The sequence below is a fragment of the Peromyscus leucopus genome, chromosome 2, assembly GCF_004664715.2.
Source record: "Peromyscus leucopus breed LL Stock chromosome 2, UCI_PerLeu_2.1, whole genome shotgun sequence".
In the NCBI taxonomy this organism is placed as follows: Eukaryota; Metazoa; Chordata; class Mammalia; order Rodentia; family Cricetidae; genus Peromyscus; species Peromyscus leucopus.
Genome location: NC_051064.1, coordinates 128635640 through 128660001, shown reverse-complemented (window position 1 = coordinate 128660001; position 24362 = coordinate 128635640). Strand labels below are relative to the sequence as shown.

The window sequence follows — 24362 nt, the reverse complement described above, 5'->3', positions numbered from 1 at the left end:
CTGAGCTCCTCTGCCCTGTTCATTGCCATCTGCTCTGGAGCAGCGCCTAGGCACAGGAAACCTTGGGGCTGTACTCAGCTCTCTCAGTGGCCAAGGAGCTGATTGTCCACTTTCTGGATCAAAGGTCAGCAGCAATTTCCAGTAGATAGCCCCTTCTCTGCCAGGTCACACCAAATTCACGGAGACAGACTCTGCGTCCAGTCCACACTTGGCCGGAAATTGAACTGGCCTACCTTTGGCCGGCTGATTCACTCCATTTGGCCTTGATTTCCTCATCTGCAAATTGAGGATGATGTGTCCTGCCTTGTCCAACTCAGAGTTGATAACGAGGGTCGAATGTGATGGGAAACAAAGAAATGAAAGATGCATTTTACAAACAAGGCTGCCTTAATATGTAATTCATCGAGCTTGGGGCGTGGGAGGGTTACCACTGTTGGCTTTCATCTAGAGTTCTCATGTGGTGCTCCAAGACCCGAGGGTCCTTCAGATGGCCACCCTGGAGTCAAGTGGGCTGTTTGCCGGGCCCCACACAGGCCCCAGCCAGAGCTGTTCTGGCTTTTATTGGTTTTGCTAACTGGAGTTCTAAGTCTGGTTGCATTTGAAAGAGTTCAGAGAGTGAGAGGAGACCTGAGGAACCACCAACTTAGATGAAGAAACCACATCACGATTGTGTGGCTGTCCACCCAGCGGAACACAGTGAATGAATGCTTCTTGAAATGAAAGGCAGCCATGCTGCTGGAGTCAGACTACCAGGTTCAGCCCTGTGCCGGCTACAGAACCTGTGACTCTATGATGGATCTGAGCTTTGGTTTCCTCATCTCCAAGTGGGGGTGATGGCAGGGGTTCCTGGAGGTGACAACTCAAGAATTGTTCAATGGTCCTGCTAGGAATTAGGATGGATAAATCCCTTCTAATAGAACAAGAGTTATGATTTCTGTTAAACCTTGCAATTTTTGCAGGAGTAGGTACCTTTTCAAACTCATTTTGTTTTCACCATACAAATTTGCAAACCCCCTAAAATAAATTAGGGCATTGAGAGTCTATAGTTCTAAATTTCTATAATTATCAAACTATGCCGTTCTTGTCTCAGTTGCTACCCCCCCACACACTTTTAAATGAAATTTATGCTCATTTATTTGTTATCTTGAGACAGGATCTCAATATGAGCCCAAACTGGCCTGGAAGCCATTATACATCCCAGGATGAGCTCAAACTCACAGCCTCCCAGATGTGAAAATAATTTGTCACGGAGGAGTAGGCTGAGGGTTGAAGAAGTTCCTTTCTTTGCCTGAGGTCTGAGGTTCTACCATTAAGAAAGGGTAGAATTTCAGAAATGAAGTACTGGACCATCTTGGCCCAGCTGTGACCAGCACAGTCATCTTCCCCTAGAACATGAAGCATCTCTGCACAGTCACATTACCTGGGAACCCCATGCTCTGAGTGATCATGGGCAGACTTTAAAACTAGAGAGCACACCAGGGTGTTCAGGCCACGAGACACCCACCTATCAATCTTTTCCCTGCCCAATCTGTAGAGTTTGGTTAGGTGGTGTCTCTTTTTCAGATTGGCTAAGCAAGTTCTTGATAGTATCTCTTTTTAGGATCGCTAAGCAAGTTCTTAAATCTTGTTATTCACAAACATTAAAAGTTTTTAAATTATCTGTGTGTATGTCTGTGCACCACATGTGTGCCTGGTGCCCTAAGAGACCAGAAGAAGGCATTGGTCACCTCAATCTGGAGTTACAGACCGTTGCGAACTGCCATGTGGGTACTGCAGATGGAAGCTGGGTCCTCTCGAAGACTACCCGGTGCTCTTCACCACCGAGCCATCTCTCTAGATCCCAAAATAAGTTTCTTGACCCTGTCCCTAAATGTGTTAGAAACCTTGACACGAGGTCTTGGAGGCCATCCTGAGCTGCCTGAGTCACTTCCGTGATGTCCTTGCCAAGCAGTTGTTCACACCCTCTCTCAGATGGAGGAGTGCCATGTCTGAAGCTGTCAACCCTCTCGAAGGGGCTTCGCTTCCCTAGAGCTGAAATCTGTTCCCAACAAACTAAGTGATCGGTATTCTTTCCTTGGGGCTCCTGAATTACTCTCCCCTGTCTGTAATCCTTTAGATGGTAAAAGACAACAGGTAAAAGACCCCTCCCAGGACTTTTTGGCTTTGCAAGATGAATACCCCTAGTTTTCTTTTACTCTTTAACTGACTCGTATATTGGCTTCCTGTTCATGCTCATGGCAATGGGGTCCCCAGAACCAAGTGCAGATATGTGGGTGGTATCCCCCCCTTGCTGCATTATATATTCCTGTTAGTGATGATTGGCACCCCAGTCACATTCCTTTTCATGCTGTGTTTGCTCTCTAGGCACATAGGAGTTCCTTTTCTCAACCAAACAATATTTATCAAGTAGCTACTGTGTGCCCAGTGCAGGGCTAAGTGATGGGGGACAAATCTTTTGAGTCAGATAAAATAACAGAAAGTAAGTAAAATTTAAACCAAAAAAGATCTATGATGACTTCAAAATGTGACAGTCTTCTCATTGGGGAGACCAGTGATAAGCACATAAAAGAGGTGAGATGATATCAGATAGCAACAAGTGCAGCAGTGGAAGCAACATCCAACAAAGAAACAGCAAGAGACCCGTTCGGCTGAATGTAGACGCCTAGGAGCTGAGTCTCCGATGCCAGTAAGCAGCTGGTAGTCTGACAATCCTGGAGGAAGCATCTAGGTGAGAGACAGGAGATACAGCAAGCGCAAGGACCCTGAGAGGATGATATGAGCTCTGGGAAAGAGAGTGTGGCTGGAAGGTCCTGAGGGATGGGGACATAGTGCCAGTTGACACCCAAGTCGGCTGGTGAGGTCTTAAGAGACCCCCAAGTATCACCGCATAGAGCTGAGGTCTAGTGCATATTATGTGGGGACACACTCTGGGAGGTCTTCAGAGATCCCTTCGGTTTCTTCACAGGGATGGCTTAGGGTGTGTGAGAGAAGTCAGAGGTCTCTGGGAAGATGCTGCAGTAGACCAGTTGAGGCCCACAGGGGAATAGTCTTTGGACCACGGTGACTGTACCACAGGTGGAAGGGGTAGAGAGTTCCATGTACAGCATGAGGGATCCAGGGACCCTGATGATGGCTTGGGCACACTGAGACAAAGAGGTGGAATGCAGGGTTTTTACCTTGGGGTTGGACAATGGTGTCATTGAAAGAGGGGGGAAGAAGTGGGAGAAATGGGTTTTGGCAAGAAATCAATAGTTCTGTCTAGAGTCAATTAAACTCCAGAATCCTGCTCAGTTATCTTTTAATTAGTCTTAAATTTGGGCTTAGAGAATTGTGGCAAGCCACTTACTGACTCATATTCCAGGATTACATATTCATTCATTCGCCACAGCATCACTAATAAAATTCCTCAGCCTCAGAATGGGGGCTTTGGGTTTTCTCTTGACTCCATTGCTCTGACTACAGAACAGTACTTGTTCGTTCATTTCTGTTTTGATTCCTTCTGTAGATGAGGCCCAAGTGCTGGGCCACAGGGATACAGGGCTAAGAAGGGAAAAACCTCTTCCCTTGAAGAGTTGCCAGTCCAGTGAGTAGGGTGGGACCCAGACTCACCAGACAGCAGCAATATCCAGGAAACATTTAGTGTGCACTTAACTGTTTCCAATCTAATGTGTTGGTGAAACATTATTTTGTGACAGAAAGAGGAGACAGGCCCTGACATCTTTTATGGAGCTTCAGTGTCTTGTAAAGGACAATGGGTGATGTAAGACAATAAGCATGCTAATGAGGGAGCACATGATTAAGACTTAGAGAAGGCTTTTGAGATAGGTTGGACACCCCTGCACTGTGACTGTAGCAGATGATGTGGGTACAGTTCCATGGTAGAAGACAGTGTCATAATTAACAGTAGCTTCGCTGTCAAGACTTCCCAAATTAAATGTGTCCCTGGTCTTGAGGATGGAGAGGCAGAGCTTGTGGAAAGAATTCAGCAAGTTTAGGGAAGGATGGGAGCTTCCTAAGGATGGAGTGTACTGTGAGAGAGAAAGGGAGTGGTTTGAAAGTGATCCTGTGATCAGCCTCCTTGACTGCTTCCAGACCCTCCCTGGGTACGTGAGCTTGTCAAATCAGGTTGAACCTGGTTTGTAGAGGTCAAAGGCTTTGCTGAGTGTCTTGTAAAGTCTAACAGAAAGATAAGTCTGCAGGAAGAAATCTGTATTAAGCATTCAAAATGCAAGCAAAACTAAAAGCAAAATCAGAAGGAGCCCAGCAGCCTGGTGCTTTGCGCTGCTGACTCCCACTTGTTCCAGTGGGACCCTTGCTCAAGCCAATCTACACAGGGTAAGCCAGAAAGACTTGAGAAGCCAAGGCACTCACTGACTTGTGTGAATGACTCTCCCAACAGGGCAATTCTTTCTACTATCGTTATTAAGCAATTGAGTGGATTTACTTTGCTAGAGAAATCGCTTCAGACACACATTGTCTTTGACTATTATCTTGAAAGCATGGAGCCTGGAGATGAGAGTAAAACTAACAAGATCCACACATGGAGACCCATCCTGACACGTGCCTCCCATTCCAGGCAGTTCTGGGCATCTTTGCTTTCTAAAGTGAAAAGCCATGCTTTCTTCCCCTCCAGGAGTCAACACCTCCTTGAGAGTCTGGTGAAGGCAGTTGGGCACTCTGCTGCTGGAACACATATTCCCAGGTCTCTCAGTAGTTGGAGAATGATGTCAGGGACCCTGTGGGCTTCAGGTTGGGATCCATAAACAGGTGTGCCTCCCTCCTGAGCCCCCCTATTCCAGGTCTCAGAGCCTGTCCACCCCCACAATGTTGACATTGTGCTGCTCCCACCCTTGCTTGTCCCATGAACTAAGCATGTGACATTCAACATCCAAACAAAACAAAATTGAGAGTGAGCCAGGCAGGGCAGCCTAGAGATTTTCACTCAAGTTCATTTGTTCCAGGAGATCCTTGCTTACAGCAGTCTCTCACACAGGGCAAGCCAGAGAGACCTGGGAAACCAAGGAGCTTGCCTTGTTTGAATGACTCTTCCAAAAGGGCAATTCTTTCTACCACTGTTATTAAGTAGCTGCATGAACTAGGGATCCAGAGGTTCCAGAGCCCCCGCCTTTCTCTTCCAGTTCCTTCCATCTTGGCCTTTGAGTCATCGCTTCCTCTTTTTTTTTTTTTTTTCCGAGACAGGGTTTCTCTGTGTAGCTTTGGAGCCTTTCCTGGAACTCACTCTGTAGCCCAGGCTGGCCTTGAACTCACAGAGATCCGCCTGCCTCTGCCTCCCGAGTGCTGGGATTAAAGGCGTGTGCCACCACCGCCTGGCTGCTTCCTCATTTTTGTTGTTTCTGCGCTCCTGTTCTTATGTGTTTGCTTCCTCTCCCTGCAAGAAGTCCTCCACCCTTCCCCCCCAGCTTCATCCTCCTGAAGCTTGTCAACAGCCCTGCCTGAACATCTCGCATTGGCCTCTGATCTTTTGGCTTGGCCGTCAGGAGTCTGTGTAGTAACTCCATGTAGTACCTCTAGGCATACATGTTGCTGTCCTCTTTCAGTGTTCTATAATCTAAGATGAGCACCAGCAGGCATGCAATGGCCTTGCCTCTACTCAGGCTACTCAACTATCAGGAATGCTCTTCTCCTGTTTATCTGTTGAATTCCAACCTAGTCTTAGAAACAGGAGGTAGTATACCATTCTCTATCTCCTCATCCTGTCTCTCTGATACTGGGGATTAAACCGGGGACCTGGAAGTATACTATCCCTAAGCTTTCTCCCCTTGCCCTCATCTGAAAAATGGAGAAAGGCTATAGTCACTACCCTCAAAGGTTGTGTTGATGGAGTAATGAATGTGATGTCAAATGGCACCTGGAATAAGATAAAAAGCTCCATGTTCCTCACTGGCATCATTATCACTGCTCTCACCATGATCACAACACTGCCATAACCACTGTCATCATCATTACCATAGCCGTCATTGTGATTGTCATGGCTGTTACTGTCATCATCCATCATGATCGCCATCATTGTTATCAGCATCAGCAGCGCAATCCTTACCAGTATCATATCATCACCACTATCAGCATCAGCACCATCATTGTCATCATCATCACCGCCATGGCTGTTACCATCATCATCATTGTTATCACCAGCACAATCACCACCATCATCTCATCATCATCATCATCACTAACCACACCACCATCATCATTGTCACTACCGTCACCATCATCACCACCATTATCCCAATTATTGTCGACATCATCACTATCAGCATTATCATCACGCCACCGTCATTGTTGCCACCACGGTTACCATTCCTCCTCCTCCTCACCAGCACCATCATCACCTTCACCATCAATGCTGATATTAGCAAAGATGAAATGACAGCACAAGAGTGCAGGGTGGAGAGGAGGTTTGACGTCTCATGACTCAAGCTGAAGGAAACTAGTCAAGTGAGGGAAAGAGATTCTCGGGAGCCAGAGACTTTTGTAACTTCTATTATCTAACAAGAGAAAGCAGAAGCGATTACCACAAAAGACAAATGCGTCCCTGGCACCAGGGGCAGGGTGGTGTAGTCTTTATAACAGTGATGGGATTGAAGAACCAAATTAGAGCCAGTGTTCTTAGTGCCTGTTGGCCAGAAGCATGCCTGTCAGCTCCGTCCTCGTATGGGAGTCTTGATGTTCTGATGAGGTGATGGTCACCTGGCGCCTGCTGTACACTGCCTTGTGGCAGTGGTCCCCTCCAGCACCGCACTGTGGGGTTCCTTAAGGACAGGGGTTAGGTCTTACTCATCTTTGTCTCTTCAGTGTCCAGCCAAGTTCCTGGCACTTCATGATTATGCAGTATGTATGAATGAGGGAGGAAGTGAATGATGGATGAGCTATTAAAATGCCACCTTGAGAAGAGTGAGGCCTAGAGGTGGCTAGGATCCAAGCAAAGGGTCATAGCCATCAGAGAGAGAGAGCATTGAGGCATGTAGGGAGAGAATATCATGCAAGCCAAGACACGGCAGGTTTTGTCCTTCTGCCTTAGGCTGCATAAAAGGGAGCTCTCGTGTTCTTGAGCAGATTGTACGTGCGAGGGCCTAGGAAGTCAGTGTACTCTTATTTCTTTCTCCGAGCAACCTGTCCATGTAGGTGGTCACTATTACTCTCATTTTGTGACTGGGATGATGCTGGAGGTCAAGTTAGGCAACCTTGCCAGCTGGAAGAGAGCTGAGATAAGATAGGAATCCTGAAGGGCCTTCAGTACCTGAGCTCACTGGACAGCAGACACCCTTCCCAACAGCCTTCTGTGCCTGCTTAACACCAGGAGCCATGAGCAGGGAAGGAAGACGGATCATGATTAACGTCCCGCTTCCCGCTTCCCGTGTCCCCCTTTGTAATTTAATTTTATGGTTTCAGGAGCTATGTCGCAGGTTGTGGGAGCCTGCAGAGATGGGCCACCAGTGGTTTGGTTTAATCCCCTTTTTAATATCTTTGTTGCAACGTTCTTTCCAATTCAGCTCCCAAGTCACATTAAAAAAATACCTCTTCCTTGGGGTAAGCCTTCCCTTATTAAACAGATTCAAATGAAAAGTTTTAAAGATAATTTGAACAATAAGAATCACTCGGTAGCTCCCAGCCGAAGCTCCTTTACTGCTGTATTTATTCCCAGCATTTCCTGTCTCATTCCCCAGCTCACTGAGTCCCTCATTCTCCAAACCCGGCTCTCTCAGGCCTTGGCCCCTCTCAGCACTTGTTCCCCTCAGGAGGACTCAAGGAAGGGGCGTGGTGTGGAGGGGCGTGTCTCACTTCCACTTGCTGATGACTGATAGTCCCAGGACTGCTGTAAAGACTCTAGAGGAAAAGTCATGCATCCAGACTGTGTCTAAGAAGGAAGCCCCACTGAAAATGTTTATACTTGAGACCACACTCCAATGCCCTGGAACCTGCAATAGAACCAGTGTTCTACCACTCTTAGACACTTCCAGAGCACTCTAGGGGTCAAAGGTGAGAAATCCCAGGCTGACAGGGTGAGAAATCTCAGGATGACGGGTTGAGAAGGAGGAGTTTCAAAGAAAAGCACGGCAGGCAAGAAGGAGGCTGATATTTACTGAGTCCACCGTGCGTTCCTGGGACGTTCTTGGAAATGGACTCCTCGGTGTGTGAAGACCTTTGCTGAGAAATGTGATAAACAGGCTTGGCACGCTGGGAGCAGAGCGATTTTATAGTGTTGCTTACCTTTGACCGGGATGGTGTCGCCATCCTGTCCCCACTTAGCAGCTGAAGAAATGAGGTCTCAGTGATTTTACACCTTGGGCAGCACTGGTGACACAGGGCCCAGGCTATGTATGAACCTGGTCTGCGGGACTCCAGAGGCTGCCACCAGGTCCGACTCCGGCTCACCCTGCTGCCTCTCAGTCAGAAGCGCTAACATTTGCATAGTGCTCCTTACAATTTACCAAGCGCTTTGGAATTCATCATCTCACTTAATCCTGCTGAGGCCTGGAGAGGGGAGGAGGATTGGTGGGGAGAGGGGGAGCTGGGAGACCAAAGCTTTTTCAAAGACCCTCCTTACACCCCGGACTCGCTACCAGAAAAGTAATAGCTGGCAGCTCAGCAGGGGTCCAGGTACCTTGGGGACACAGGCTGCCTAGATGACTACTGGACACCACCTCTAAACAGAGAAGTGGTCTGGGTCTCTTGGTGGCCAGAGAGGTGGACTCAACCTTGGTTTGTAAGCAAGAAGTTACCGTGAAATGTGTGTGTGTGTGTGTGTGTGTGTGTGTGTGGCTTTGGGATACATGTATGTATACATGGCTTTGGTGTATGTATGTATGTACGTATGTATGTATGTGCATGGCTGCAGTTTGTGTATATGGTTGTGATATATGTGTATATGCCTGTGTTATACATGTAGTGTATGTGCTTCACTATGGTGTGTGTACATGGTTGTGCACCTGTACATGTCTCTGGGGCATACCTTTATGTGCATGGGTGCATGAGTGTGTGCATAACTGATGTGTGGGCATGGCTGTATAGTGTATGGGGAGAGGAGACCCAGTCATTTGGTGAGTACTGGGCCTGAGCAGGAGAAGATGGAGGAAGATAGGCAACTTTGATGAGCTCCCTGCCCTGATTCCCTTCCCAGTGGTCAGAGGCCACCATGGATGGTATGATATGTGTGTCATGGGAACAGAATGTTGGCCTCTGATTCCATGTAAGCAGAAAAGCCAGAAACATCACCGTCTTCAACCCTAGCTAGGATGGGTCTCCCTTGGGGAAAAAAAATTCATGCTAAGTGCAAGAGTCCCTATCTCTCCAGGGAGGCCTCTCCTTGCCTGGAGCCCTTGGGTACAGTAGTCTAGATTGGCATCTGTGATCTTTCAGAACTTGCAGTACATCACTCCAGGCTCCTCTGGATTTTAAAGTTTCCATTAAGGAATTACGTTATTCTAATGGGCTCTCCTTTCTATGTGATGTGTTTTTTCTCTTGCATCTTTCCGTACCCACACATTGTTTTGAATATTTAGTGTTTTAACTGTGGCATGCCATGGGCAGTTTCTTTTCTGGTCTTGACTATTTGATATTCTGTGTGCTCCTTGTATCTGAATGGCTGTGTCTTTCCTTAATTTGGAGATGTTTTCTCTTATGGACCTGTTGAAGATATGGTCTAGGTAATAGGTCTGGCATTCTTCTCCTTCATCTATACCTAGTTTGAATATTTGGGTCTTTTTGTGGTGTCCCACAGTTCCTGCCTACTTCTTCTATTTCTTCGTCCTTCTCTTCCCTCCTCCTCCTCCTTTCTTCTTTGCTTGTGTGGTCTAATTCCTCTACTTTAGCTTCAAATCTTGATCTTTTGTTTTCTACTTGATCCGTTCTACTTGTAAGGAGTGAGCAGGTGGGGTTCCCTATGCACTTTGAGCGAGCCGGAGACATGGAGGCAGAACCCAGAATTTTGGTTTGGGTTCTTGGTTGAACAATGAAGACATTTTAAAAAGTAGGGAGAAATGTTTTTTGTTTTCTTTCTTTCTTTCTCTCTTTCTCTCTCTCTTTCTTTCTTTCTTTCTTTCTTTCTTTTTCTTTCTTTCTTTTTCTTTTTTTGCCAGAAATCAATCATTCTCTCTAGAGTCAAACTCCAGAATCTTGTTTAGTTGTCATTTAATGAATTATAAATTTGGACTTAGAGGATTGTGACAAGCCACTTACTGAAGAGGATTACATCTTTGTCCATGTGCCACATCACTAAAATTCCTCAGCCTCAGAATGGGGGCTTCGGGTTTACCGCTGACTCCATTGCTCTGTCTGTGGGGCAGCACCTGTTCATTCACTGTTTGATTTCTTCAACAAATGCGCACCGTGGCCTTCTGTAGGCCAAGCTCTGAGTTTTCTAATTGGGTTGTTGAGTTTTTTTTTTTTAATTTTTTTATTTCATCTTCATTTTAGCTTGAGTTTTCTTCAATATTTTTCTACTGAATTCAGTTTTCAAGTCTTGAGTTGTCTTAGATATTTCACTCTGCCATATGTTTTTGTTTTCTTGGACCTCATTCAGGCATGTACTGCTGTTCTCATGACATTCACTGAGCTGGTTTGTTCTCTCCTCTTTAAATGTGAGTTCTTTGATGAAGTTTATGATTGTTCTTGGAAGTTCTGTGTTTTAGAGTTCATCCAGGAAATTCTCATTAGAGAACATTTATATGCGACTGGTGGACTTCATGGGATGTTCTGTCTTGGCCTTTCACATTGTTTGTGTATGTCATAAGACCTGGGGATATGGATTTCTTTCTTTCACTGGTTGTGATTGTGAGTCTGAGACTAGGCTTGAAGGTTGGGGATAGTGTGGGTGGGCAAGGTTCCCAAGACACCCCAGGTTTGGCTGGGACACACATGTGTATCCCAGGCTAGTTCTGGAAGTTGGGTATGGTATGGAAATGTTGGTCTCAGGCAGACTTATCAGGCTGGGATATGTGCCTGGGACCAAGCCTGGAGGTTGGGAACAGTACAGGCAGACCTACCAGACTGAGCCTGAACATATATGCGGAACCCAGGACAGGTCTGAAGATTGGGGAAGGTGCGAGGGGACTAGAGTCAGATGGAATCACCAGGCTGTACTGGAGCACAGGATGTGTGACTTAAGCTAGGCTTAGAGATTGGCTCTCAATTAGCTTTTCGTTGTTGTTGTTGTTTTGGTTTTGGTTTTTTCAACACAACAGGGTTTCTCCTGTAGTCCTGATTGTCCTGGAACTCACTCTGTAGACCAGGCTGGCCTTAAACTCGGAGATCTGCCTGCCTCTGCCTCCCAAGTGCTGGGATTAAAGGCATGTGTCCCCACCGCCCAGCCCCAAGCACATTTTAAGTCTTTGCTTCTTAACTGAATCCTGAAGAGAAGCAGCTATCAAAGGATTTGATAAAGGATTTGATAAAAGCATGATAAAGTAGAAATGTTTCATAGGATCATCATACTACCCCACTGAGGCTATGGTAGGGAAAGCTCAGAGTGGTGTCATGTAATAAATGCTAACACTTAGTCAATTTTCATAAATAGGATCTGTGGCTTAGATATGAGGCTAAAAGATCTGGCCTCTGGGAAGTGGTGGGGAGTTGAGTCTAGTTTCTGCCTCCCTCCAAGAACTTACCTCTTAAGTGTTCTACCATGCTGTACCCCACCAGGTAGATACAGAACTGTGAGGTCAGAGGTCAGTCTGCAGATGAACCACAGTTCAAGCCTGAGTCTGTGTGTGACTCCAACGCCTTCGATTTGCTTCAATCCTGTGGCCGGGACACTTGGCCTAGGTGACGTGTTTGTCATTGGTCTAAGATGCCATGGCTGGAAGAACATATTTGTCTTGCTGTCCTCCTTCGGCGCTAACAATCTCCTGCTTGCATTTTTCTGTTGTTTGGCTCAGCTGAGTAGCAGTTTTCATGTTTGCTCTGTGTTATCATGCACACAGAACTGCTGCTGGGGAGCTAACAACATGCTTGCTTAGTCATTACGCTGGGAAGGGGTGCCAGGCCGTCAGTAGCCTTTATTTTTACACAATTCTGTACATTGCAAATGCAGAAATAACACAGCATTGGAATCACAAGCACACAATTGTCATTTTCAGAGGCTGGTGAAGCCGAGAGGCTAGCAACCTTGGTATGGCTTCTGACTTGATTCCTTTGTCAGGAGCCCAGGAGTTAGGTCGCCTTCCTGGAAGGATTCACTAGCTAGAGCCTGGTAGATTTTAAGGCCTTTATCAACCCAAAGGAGAGAGTGAACACCAAGAGAGGGGTGGCAGGACTAGCAAAACTCAGGGGGAATTCTAGGGGCTGGTGAGACGGTTCCATGGGTAAAGTGCTCTGTGCAAGAAGGACCTGAGTTCAGATTGCTGGCACTCAAATAAATAAATGCTAGGTATGGCAATGCCCATCTGTAATCCTAGGGGTGGGGGGGTGGGGCAGGGCAGGCAGATTCCCCAAGCTCATTGGACAGTTAGTCTATCTAAACTGATGAGCTCCAGGTTCAGTGAGAGACTCTGTCTCAAAAAAAAAAAAAAAAAAGGAAAGTTATCAAGGAAACCATCTAATGTAGACCTGTGGCACTGATGATGATCTGCACTGAAAGAACATCTCTCTCTCTCTCTCTCTCTCTCTCTCTCTCTCTCTCACACACACACACACACACACACACACACACACACAATTTTCTGGTGGATTCCAGGAAATATGCTTATCTTTGAACTTAGCAAAGTTAGGTGGTGCTTAGAAAATGCTCCCATGAAACCCTAGTTGACTGCAGAGAGTCAGTGTGGGCTCCCTGAGGGTTTGTACCTCCCAGTCTCCATACCAGTCAGGGAGTGTGGGCAGCTGATGAAAGGCCTTCACCTGTGCCTACCAGGGATCAGGCTAAGCAGGAGCAGGAGTTGGTGGTGGGGGGTGGGGGTGGGGGTGGGGGTATTCTAATTAACCTAAGAGAATGCCAGCCAGACCAGAACTGAGTGCAAAGCCAGGCAGGTTGCAACAGGCAGAAGAAGCTGGCACAATTCTTGGCCAGGAGAAGGGAAGAGAAATTACAACAGGGGACAGAGACAAGAGAGTTCATTCATACATTTAGTCAACAAATCCTTGCCTAGCTGGAGCTTTGTGCCAGGTGCTGTTCTAGGCTCCAAGGCTGGTGTGATGACCTAGATAGAGTCCCTGCATTCATGGAGTGCATATGATGGGGCAGTACCACCTTTTTAATAATATTAATAATAATAATAAAGTAATAATAATAATAATCACTAGATAGAGGCAGATGCCATGAAAGAAACAGACGGATGGAGACTCCCATAGAGCATGACTAGCAAGAGAGGGTGGAACATTTCTTTAAAAATCAGACAGAGGGCTGGAGAGATGGCTCAGAGGTTAAGAGCACTGGATGCTCTTCCAGAGGTCCTGAGTTCAATTCTCAGCACCACATGGTGGCTCACAACCATCTATAATGAGATCTGGTGCCCTCTTCTGTTGTACAGGCACGCGTGCAGGCAAAACACTGTACACATAATAAATACATAAATCTTTTTTAAAAATTCTTTAAAAAAAATAAAATTCAGATAGAAAAGACCACTTGGAGACTATGGCACCTGAATGGACGCCTGAATGTTGCAGAGGAGCCAGGCGAGGAGCAATCCAGGGGGTTGCACAGATCATTCATTCTACAGGAAATGCAAGAGCCCCTTGTCACAGGAATGAGCTTGGCATTTCAAGGAACAGATAAAAGATCGACGTGGTGGTGGTGGAAGGAATGGGAGATGGGGCCAATTTGCATAGTGTCCCCAGGATCATAAAGGGGTTTGGATTTTATCCTGTGAGTAATGAGAATCCACAAGGTGGTTTTAAGCAAGGGAATTGCTTGATCTGAGTTCTGAGAATGTCCCTGCTCTGTGACCAGGGAGTTTTCTAAAACAAACAAGAAAGAGCCTATCTTATTTTCTTGGGGATAGAGGGGGCTGAGAAGGCTGGGAAGACACGGGATTAAGGACTTTGAGGTATGTGAGGAATCTTGATCACTGCAGGGTGTTTGATAAAGGTTCTCACGGAGGCTTGGAGACTGGATGCTATCAGGTTGCTTTATTTTCCCCACATGTTGATACCGGATTACTGTCATGTTGGAAGTAGGGTCTTTGACACTGTCCCCATGGCCTTGTCCTGGACTCTTCTCCAGTTAGACACGTCTAACTGTGAACGGGTGGAAGACTCAGAGGACATGCTCATCAGACATGCAGCTGACATGTAGCTGTCAGGGATGGCTAATGCCACAGACGACAGGCTGGAGATTCGCCATGCTGCTCCTCCAAGGGCTAGCATTACAGGATGAAAGTGGCAACATCCCTGATCACATTCAGACGGGGGGACAAAGCTCAGGCAGGAGCTGGGGGACTTTGATGGGGGAACACTCCAGAAAGAAGGCTGGCTAAGACTGGAGGAGTGAGTACAGGAAGTGGACCAGCTGTGTTCCCCCACATCAGCTTCCTCCCTAACATGGTGACAAGGTCCTCCGTCTTTCAAAGGGAAACCATTCCTATCTGTGAAGTGGGAATGATGCTGTCAGGTGTCCAGGGGTGTGGAAGGATCAAGTGTGGGCATGGATGCTGATACCAGGCCTCCCTTGTGGCTTTTGGTAGATTCATAATCAATGATGCCTCGAGTAGCCTTTGTGGCAGGTACCTGGAGAGCTCACAGCCAGAGTGGGTAGCTCTACTTTAGGTACAGTGTTTTCTTCTAACTTTTTAACAACCCCTTCGGCCTTGGCAGAGTATCCAGAGGGGAATGAGCTGAATGAGCTGGGATTAAATTGTTCTCGGTGCCCACAGCAGTCTGGTGGTGATGGCAGACTGTGTAAAGGTGGGCTGGGGTGCCTTTTTTTTTTTTTTTTACAGATCTAACCACTGATAAAAACAGGATGGTCTGGCTTGCTATGTACCAGGCTTGCACTAAGCCCTTGCCTAACTTACCTACTTTACAATATCTTCACAGTCTAACCCTGAGAAGAGAGCATGGCCTTAACTTGGCAGGTGTAAGAAAACAAGGCTTATACAGGAGCTAAGGGTCAGCACAGGAATTCCCACTCAGCACCCACTGGTTCTTTCCCATCGCCTGCCTTCCAGGCTGGGAATGGTGGGAGTATCAGTTGGATGTCAAGTAGGGACCACGATGGGGGTCTTTTGACACAGAGACCTCCAGGTCTTTTAGAAGGTGTTTTTGTGGAGGACTTAAGGGATGACTTAGTCATTCAAGTACTCGCCTTGAAGTGTGGGAGCCGAAATTCAGTTCTCAGAACCCACAGGAAAGTGGTGACATGGTGGTATGTACTTGTAACCCCATCCCTAGGGAGATGGAGACTGGAGGACTACTGGGCCTCACTGGCCAACTGGTTGATGAACTCGAGGTCAGTGAGAGACCCTGTGAGCGATGTCCCTGAGGAAGATAACTGAAGTTGACCTCTGGCTTCAACACGTATACTAGCACACATTCATTTACCACATATAAGCACACACACACACACACACACACACTGGGACAAAAGCAGCTGCTTTCCTGCCACTTGGCACTTTTGAAGGTTCAGTGGTGACTCTGTGTGTGTGTGTGTGTGTGTGTGTGTGTGTGTGTGTGTAACCCAGAAACCAAATACAGACACCGGCAGACTGACAAGGGTGATGGCCCCAGGGTTCTGCTTCCAGCTTTCCTTGTGATTGGCATGTACAGCCTAAGAAGGAACTGGTCTGTTGTGCCCCCCTCCCACCCCTCTTCCTCCTTCAGCTGGGTTACTTTTAAAGGAAGCCCCAGACATAATTGATCTATACATATTTAGCATGTAGCTCTGATCTGAGAGACAAGGGCTGCTTTTGTTTGTTGTTTAAGTGTGCCCACAAGGCTATGCTCACAGTGTTAAAAAGTAAGCATCCTTGGGGTGAGGCTAATTCATAAAAGCTATTGGCATTTGACTTTGCAAGGCAGTGGTGGAGGGTGGGGTAGGGAAAGCAAAAACAGTCCTTCAAATGACTGGTTCCTAGGACTTGAGACTCACCGGATTCCTTGAAAGGAGGAGGAGGAGAAACGGGAACTTGGGGCATCCTCTTTACTCTGATTGTTCCAGGGGCACGCGGTGAGAGTAGGGCCTATTTATAGCCCTAAGTCTAGACATGGGAAGGAGGCAAAGGGAAGGGGGTATTCGAGAGGGCCAGGGAGAGGGAGAGGAGAGTGTGAAGGAAAGAGAAAGTGAGAGTAGGAAGTGGGTCTTCCCCTGTGGACTGTCAAAGGCAGGCTCTGCCCCCCCACCCCCCGCGCTTGTGAGTGAAGTGTGAGCCTACCTGCTTCTGTGCACATCTGTGTGCATCAAGGTGTGTGTGTGTGTGTGTGTGTGTGTGTGTGTGTGTGTGTGTGTGTGTGTGTGTGAGAGAGAGAGAGAGAGAGAGAGAGAGAGAGAGAGAGAGAGGGCATGTGTGTGTGTATGTTCACAAGCCAACAGCACTACCAGGAAAGCAGGGACACCCCCTGAACACTGTTTTGGGTATTCTTGTGCCCTCTTAGTGGGTAGTGGGTTGTCAGACAGACAGACAGACAGGGTCACACAGATTCAAAGTGACTCTGGTTTACCCACGGTGAAGCTGCGGCAGCTGAGCCCCATTCCTGCATCCCTTCTACGTTTTCCCTCTGCCTCTTAACCATCTTTCCTCTTTGTGTGCCACGAGAGGCTGCTGAGCAAGTTTCCAGGATGTTCCAGGCACAGGCAATGCTACCTACCCCTCCCAGAAACCCTTTCACGTACGCATCGTAGGTACTTCTAAACTGGGGGACCCTGGCTCCCCTGGGAATGCAGTGGAGGAAGGTGCCTGCCCCCTCACCAAGGTTGCTGCTGGGTAGTTAGGAGGGCAGGCTTATCACTTTCTCCCTCACCCGAGGAGAACCAGTAACCAGGAGCTAGGACTTCATCGGCTCACCCAGCACCATCAGGCTGATGGAGTCTAGATCATTATGGTCATCAGGGACAGGGGGATAGGAGACAGGCGACAGGGAGAGTCTTATGAACCGGTTCAAGGTCCGACCAAGTGCTGCTGTCATCCACAATAATATTCCAATTCAGATGCCACGACCCTGTCAGAGACCACGACAGCAAGGGTAGATACAGATATCCAGATGGTCACACTGTGGAACGCAGGGGTCAGGGTCCGGTCAGACTGAGCCTGAGCTATGCAGACATTAAGAGCTGACAGGTGTATGGCCCTTGTGACAGGGTGCCTGCACTGTTAAAACACCCCTCTGTGATATTCCTGGGAATCACACAAGGATATCAGAGTATCTGAGATGCTGACCCACTTGCTCAGGGTCACACAGATTAAAAGTGACAGAGGCAGGTGTGAACCTTACTGTACACTCCACCATCCTCCAAGAGGGGACTGGCTATATTGTATTCCTGGAGACTTCTTCAGGCTCTGGATTGTATTCATTGAACAGCTTAGTCACAGCCAGCCCCTTTGTTGCTGGGCAAATTTCCCCAGTGCACCGTCTCTCTGCTGTTTGTTATCTTGGGGTCTGAGGAGGAGGGGACAGACATCTTCAGCACCATAGCCTAGTGGGTGATGTTGGCTTTGTGTCCACCTGGCCCATTTTTCCCTCTTGAGAAAGCAACAGGTTTTTCTCATTAGGAAACACGTTTTCAACAGGCTGTGAACCCACCTTCCCTGAGGCCTGCCTCCTGTTGTACTAAGTCCCCTGTGTCTTTGAACCTTTTGCAGAGCTCTGGAGCTGAGCAGTGGCAAGGATGAGATCTCCCTGCTGGTGGAGCAGGAGTTCTTGAGTCTCACCAAAGAACATCTCATCTTGGTTCAGGAGAGCTCCGGGGAGCTGGCAACACCTATTGTCACTTCCCAGGGGACCCGAGAGCTGGCTTCTTGCTTTCTTGTGCCTCCTCTGGGGACAGACAGCACTGAATACCCAGGATCCCCTATAACGGCTGGTGACAAGCTTCAGGAGCAGAAGCTGTCCATGCCCATCATCAGTAGCCGACAGGACTGTGATTCGGCCATGTCTACAGTCACGGGCATCCTGCATGCCGCCAAGATCAAGAGCGTCAAGGGATCTAAAGACAAGAGCCATAGCCTGGGTGCCTCTAATTCAGAGATCAGCAAGCTCCTGGCCCAGTTCCCGCTGAAGTCTACCGAAATGTCCAAGGCCCCCGACAACAAGATGGTGCTGGAAGAGACCAAGGTCATTAAGGATTTCCTGCAGAATAGCATGTTCAATGGCTCCGGACCCCGGGAGCCCATGGGGCTGGGTCCATTCCTCCTGCTGCCGCCGCCACCCCCCCCTTCCGCACCCGCTGACAAGCTCTCTGAGTTCTGTCCTCCGAAAAGGCAGCTCCCAGTGTTTGCCAAGATCTGCTCCAAGACTGAAGCTGACCCCACTCTTGAGGGCCACCATTGGATTGGTGAGTGGGCCGGGGAGCAAGGAAGTACAGGGGATTTCGGGGATCAGGAAAGCTGATCAAGGCCGTGGTGCATCCTGGTGCAAAGCAAAACAACACAGTGTCTCTAGGGGTGTGTGTGTGTGTGTGTGTGTGTGTGTGTGTGTGTGTGTGTGTGATGCATACATACGTGTATGTCTGGAGGCCAGAGGTGTCAGGTGACTTCTTCTGCGGCTCTCCATCTTACTTCATGAGATAGGGTCTTCTACTCACCTAACACATAGCCCACTGATTCAGCTAGAGTAGCTGGCCGGCCAGTGGGTTCCAGAGAGCTTGACTGCCTCCTCAGCACTAGGACTGCAGACAGGCATCACCACATGCAGCTTTTTATACAGAAACTGGGAATCCAAACCTCTGCTCTCAGGCTGCTGTGACAGGCATTTCACTAGCTTAGCGTCTTTCTGGGCCCTGGAAGAGGTATAATTTCTGACTTTACTAGGTACCCAGAGCATGCTGGAGGAAGTATTTACCTTATAAGGAAAGATCCCAGCCTGGGGTCTAGGCTAGAAGAGAAAACTGATTGGCAGCTGTGGATACTTAACCTCTGATGGAGGCACCCACCCTGGTCATCAGGACTGGTCCACTCTCTCTAGGGCTTGGGTTATCCAGGCATGGTTCAAACTGTTGGTCCTGGGATTTGTTCTCTGGGACTCTAGAGGCTTAGCTAAGTATATTTCCAACAATTGAATGAGGACTCCAGAGTCTTCCCAGGACACTCAGCCCCCTCCCAGTGCTCCTGACTCCTCTCTGGGTTTCTGCATTGTGTATGCTCCGATGGCAGAGCCATTTGCCCGAAGTCCAAAGTTACTAGGAGAATAGATTCTATTCATGCCAACCGAAAGAAAGGTCACCCCCCCCCCAGGCTGAAGTGTGAGGGTTAACTGACGGTGGCTGCATGGGGAGGCCTCAGATCCACTCCTTTGAGAAACAAGAACAAGGTGACTTTCCAGAGCATTCTACATTCTGGAGCACTTGTGGGATCCCAGGAAATCAGAGCTGAGATGGCGAGCTGGACTCTGCCCAGCAGGCCTGGAGGAGTCACAGGGCTTTGGAATGATGGCCGTGGGTGGGAGGGGTTTGAACCCCCCCATCCCCCCCCATAGAGGGAAATACTCACCTTCTCCTTCTAGAGGTGCTCTTCATGTTCCTTGCTGAGGGGGCTGCAGATTAGCAGTGTCTTGTCCATTTCCCCTCCCCACACTCCGAAAGTGCCTTTGTGCAAGATGTGTCAGAGGGAGCTTTGTGTAAGGTGAGTGTATTCTTCAGGGAAAGCACAGGGGCGGCACGTCTGAGGAATGCCTGCGTGTAGATTGGTGAGTGTGCTTGTCGTGTGTGTCTATATAGTTATGAGGCAGGGGGTGAGATAGGCATGTATGTGTGCATGTGAGAGACAGACAGAGAGGAGAGAGAGAGAGAGAGAGAGAGAGAGAGAGAGAGAGAGAGAGAGAGAGAGAGAGTCCAGATGTCCAGATGTCAGGGGTCTTGCAGATGTTCAAGGGACTGAGTGTAGATGTGCGAGAGGCTGCAAATATGCCAGTCTCTGGGGAAATGACTATTATTAGTGGCTATGTTATTTCAGCATTCTAGCTGGGGGCTAAACTCAGCAACCAGAGGAACTCCTGGAAGAGACTCTGGGGACATGTTCTGCTAAAATTGTCACCGTCTCCTAAATTGGCCCTGGCTAGAGCAGTGCTTTCCTTTGCTAGGAAGGTAAGGTCCAGGTCCATGCAGAGGCTCTCGAGGCTGCTGGGCTGGATTTTAGGGGGTCCATGATATGGTGGGATCACGACCACTGCCATAGGTAACAAATGAAGCACAGGGCCTCAGAGCCAGCTAGTACCAGAGCTCCCAGGTGCCTGCAGCCTGTCCAGAGCAGCTCAGAGCCATCCCCCTGCACATGGGCTTCTTAGCCAAGCTCTGCAGAGGCTTTCAGAGACAGCCAGTCTGAGGAAGGAGTGAAGGGCAGATGGCAAAGCCAACTTTCTGCTTCTAACAGAGATATGCCTTAATAATAATTATGTCTACATGTGAGTATATGTATGCATTATATAATATATAATATGTGTATACACATGTGAGTATGTATATTAATTATATAATATATAATATAACTTACGTGTATACACATGTGGGTATATGTATATATTATATAACATCTAATATAACTTAAGTGTATACACATTTATAAAGCTGTCTATCTAGTTCTTGGTCCCAGGAACCCCTCAAACACCGAGTCCATAGATGCTCAAGAGTCTTATGCACAATGGCATACCACCTACCCACTCCTCCTGCACACTGTAAACATCTATTGATACTGATGGTGCCTGATCCAGTGTAAACGCTGTGTAAACGGTGGTTACAGTGTGTGGTCTAGGGAATAATAACAAGAAATTCCATGTGTTTTCAGTAAAACGCAATTCTTTCTTAGACTGTTTTCCATTCACTGCTCCACACACAAACACTTCGTTTTTGAAGAAAGCATGACAAAGCTGAGGGGAATGTGGGCGAGAGCTCTGTGGAGATGTCACGGGTGTCATCAGGTGTCAGAATGTCCTTCTGCAAGGGATGGATGCTCGGTGCGTGTGCAGTCAGACCGGAGTCTGACACCCATTGAGTCCCTTCTGTAATTCCAGTCATTTATGATGACTCACTTTGTCCCTGTGATGTTTTTGGTGTTTGTCTGTAGTTGCTCAGGCCTGTGACAACTTCCTGATAGCCCCAGTGAGGGTCTTACTAAACCTTTCTTTCTTGGTTGAAGGATCCTCTCTGACAGACAAGATCCCAGCCAGTGTCTTCTCCCATTCTGTCTCTTTGTCACTTCATGGTGCCCATCTGCCTTGTCCTGGAGCTATTTCTGGGCACATCTCTCTCTTCCTTGTGTGAGCTCCTGCAGGGCAGCCTGGCTCTGACTCATCACTTTGTCCCCAGTACTCAGGGCAAGGCCTGGTGCTTATGGGAGAGCTGAATCACCTGTGGGAATCACAGCAGAGGTGAAGTTCATGATAAGGGACTAAGCAGCATGGCTCAACTGTGTGTTCTGTAAGGATATGTGTCTCCTTCCCTAAGCCATGTGCTCCCTCATGGCCAAACCACATCAAAGCTACCTCATATCCTTAGCCTGGCACTACAGATGGAAAGAAAGAAGTAAGAGAGGGAGGGAAAAGTGGGGGAAGAAAGAAGAAGAGAAGGGAGGGAGGAAAAGAAGAATGAAAATGAATGGCCAGCCATAGTGGTGCACACCTTTAATTTCAGCACTCAGGAGACAAAGACAAGCAGGTCCCTGTGACCTTAAGGCCCTGGTCTACATAGTGGGTCAACCAGGGCTACACAGTAAGGCCATGTCTAAGAAGAAAAAAAGAAAAAGACATGGGTAGAAGGATAGGTGAATGGATAAACAAATGAATAGATGAATGGATGAGTGGATAGATAGATGAATGGATGAGTGGATAGACAGATGAGTGGATGAATGAATAGATAGGTAGATGAACAGATAGATGAATAAAAGAATAAGTGGCTGGCTGGATAAACCAATGAACAGATGAATGGAAAGATGGATGGATAAGGATGGATGGATGGCTGAGTTAGGTGGGTGAATGGATTAATGGGCAGATGGATCAGTAGACAGGTGGATGGAGAGATGACTGTATAAGACAGGGAGGTCAGAACGGGCAGCAATCAGAGGAGACTTCCGCATGAGCCTGGGGATGCACCTGACTGAAACACAGTCCTTTGTATGGCCTGGATCTCAGTATGAGCTATGGGCTGCAAGAAAACAATCCACAAAAAGTTTTGCTTCTCAGAGGCTTTGACTCAGTTTACTCTTTCTGTAGAACGAACCCCTGGTACCAAAGAGCTGACCAAAGGTCGAGAGAGCCTCTTTCTCAGCCAGTGGCCCCAGAGCCGGAAGGACACCTGTGGTGAGGAGGGTCACAGTGACGCAATGGGCACCATCTCAGTGACCCTGCCAACCAAGAAGCCTGTGTGGCCGGCTGAGAAGAACCTGCTTTACGAGATTTTTGGGGCCACTAAGAACCCTGGTGGGCAGCTGAGGCTTCGAAGCAAAGTGGATATGGATGGGCTGGATCTGAAATGTAAGTGGACCTTCCCTGGGTGGGTACCCAGAAACTATCATAGATCCAGGCAGGGGTACCTCATTCTGTCCATGGCCAAGTCACTGTTTTCCCTTGGGCGTCAGGATTTTTAACTCCATAAAATGGAGGAAATGATTTTCTCCCAGCATCCCCTGTGGGAATCCAGTTGCTAGAGGAATATAATTGGTTTTCAGAGATTCCACAGGCACAAACAACAACTGATGTGGTCCATAGTCCCAACCTGAGATATATTACAGCTTCTCAGTTTGCCCAGGCGACAGAGAAATCCATGCTTTGTATTATTTCCACATTGAGATTATCCACAGCCTGGCCTGGCTTCCTCTCCTTTGCTCTCTCCTACAACTGCTTCAGCCATAAAGGCAAAACCCCTTTCCAAACACAAACAAATTAACAAAAAAGGATGCCATGGAGGGCCTTATTTCTGATTCCATAGCCCATGGATGTCTCTGTAGAAAAGAAGAATCCAGTATTCATGCACAGTAACAGTTAAACCGAACCTCATGCTTTAGAACTCAGTATTAAGTTAGCCCACACTGAACTATTTCGTGTTTTTAAATGCTCAGGAAATCACTGAGAGCTAGAGAGATGGCTCAGTGGTTAAGGGTGCTTATTGCTCTTCCAAAGGACCAGAGTTCGTCCCCAGCACCCACTTTGGGTGACTCACAAGCTTCAGGGGGTCTGACACCTGTCCTCTTTACACACAGGACATATACATGCACATAAAGGAAAGTGAAAATTAATCTTTAAAATATTAGGAAGCCATTGCTATATAGAGACAACAGCCTGCACAAAGTTTCTAGTGTTGCTCAGTATCCAGCCCTGGCCGGGGTGGTTTTAATCATTAGAGGGAAACCCTTGGCAACAGCTTTGCATTTGTTTGTATAAAGCTGGCATTCAGCTTTGCAAGTAGGTGAAACAGCCTTAGCAATGTGCTTTCTTGCATACCTTGCTCACCAGCCTCATTTACCAGTGAGTAATGGAGAGAGAAGCCATTCCTTCCAAATGAGCAAGTGGTGCACTAATGATGGTTGCCTGGAGTTAGAAACCTCCTGGACTTGGAAGGACCCTATTGGAGTTGAAAGGACGTGACCCTGAGAGCGTGCATCCTGGGTGGTTATAGCACAGAAGGCATCCAGCCTCTCCCTGCTGCAGGCACTGAGCTGCTTCTCCCATGCTGTGCCTTTCAGTTAACCCACCGACAACAGTGCCGGACAAGAACAACATTAAGTATGCTGGGAATGTTTTTGCCCCACGTTTCACCACAGCCTTGACCTCGACCACCCTGAACCAGCCTCTCTGGCTCAATCTGAACTGTCCACCTCCACCCGTGTTCTCCAGCCACTCTACCTTCCCTCAGTATCAGGTAAGTTGGTGGCTCTGGCTCCCCAATGGAGCCTGCTGTACCAAGAGCCTTGGGACTCCCCTTGAACACCATCCCTAACCATAGGTCACATGAGAACAAGAGTGTACAATGTCCACCTGTGGACCTCTGCTGCTATTTTCCTTGTAACCACAATGACTCACCACTTGGTACACACACACACACACACACACTTATGTGCTCACACACACACACACACACACACACACACACACACACACACTTATGTGCTCACACACATGCATACCATGCATGTACACATGATCTTGGGATCCTGTCTGAAAGGGAGTTAGAAGTGCCATACAAGGGGATAGGGTAGAATTCTAGCAGGGTTTGAAATTTTGCTCACGGAGCTTATTTATGCAGGGAAAATGTAGTTTCTTCATTTTGTCCA

General features: G+C 47.8%; 1 protein-coding gene across 1 annotated transcript in view; it reads left to right on the top strand.

Annotated features, from left to right (window-relative positions):
- C2H1orf94 (chromosome 2 C1orf94 homolog) overlaps nt 1–24362 on the top strand; it is a 43601-nt gene that overhangs the window by 2373 nt on the left and 16866 nt on the right. The window contains exons 2-4 of the mRNA XM_028857708.2: nt 17748–18439; nt 22306–22566; nt 23775–23950. Of these exons, the coding sequence (XP_028713541.1) occupies nt 17748–18439; nt 22306–22566; nt 23775–23950 (1129 nt within the window). The remainder of the gene's footprint in view (nt 1–17747; nt 18440–22305; nt 22567–23774; nt 23951–24362) is intronic.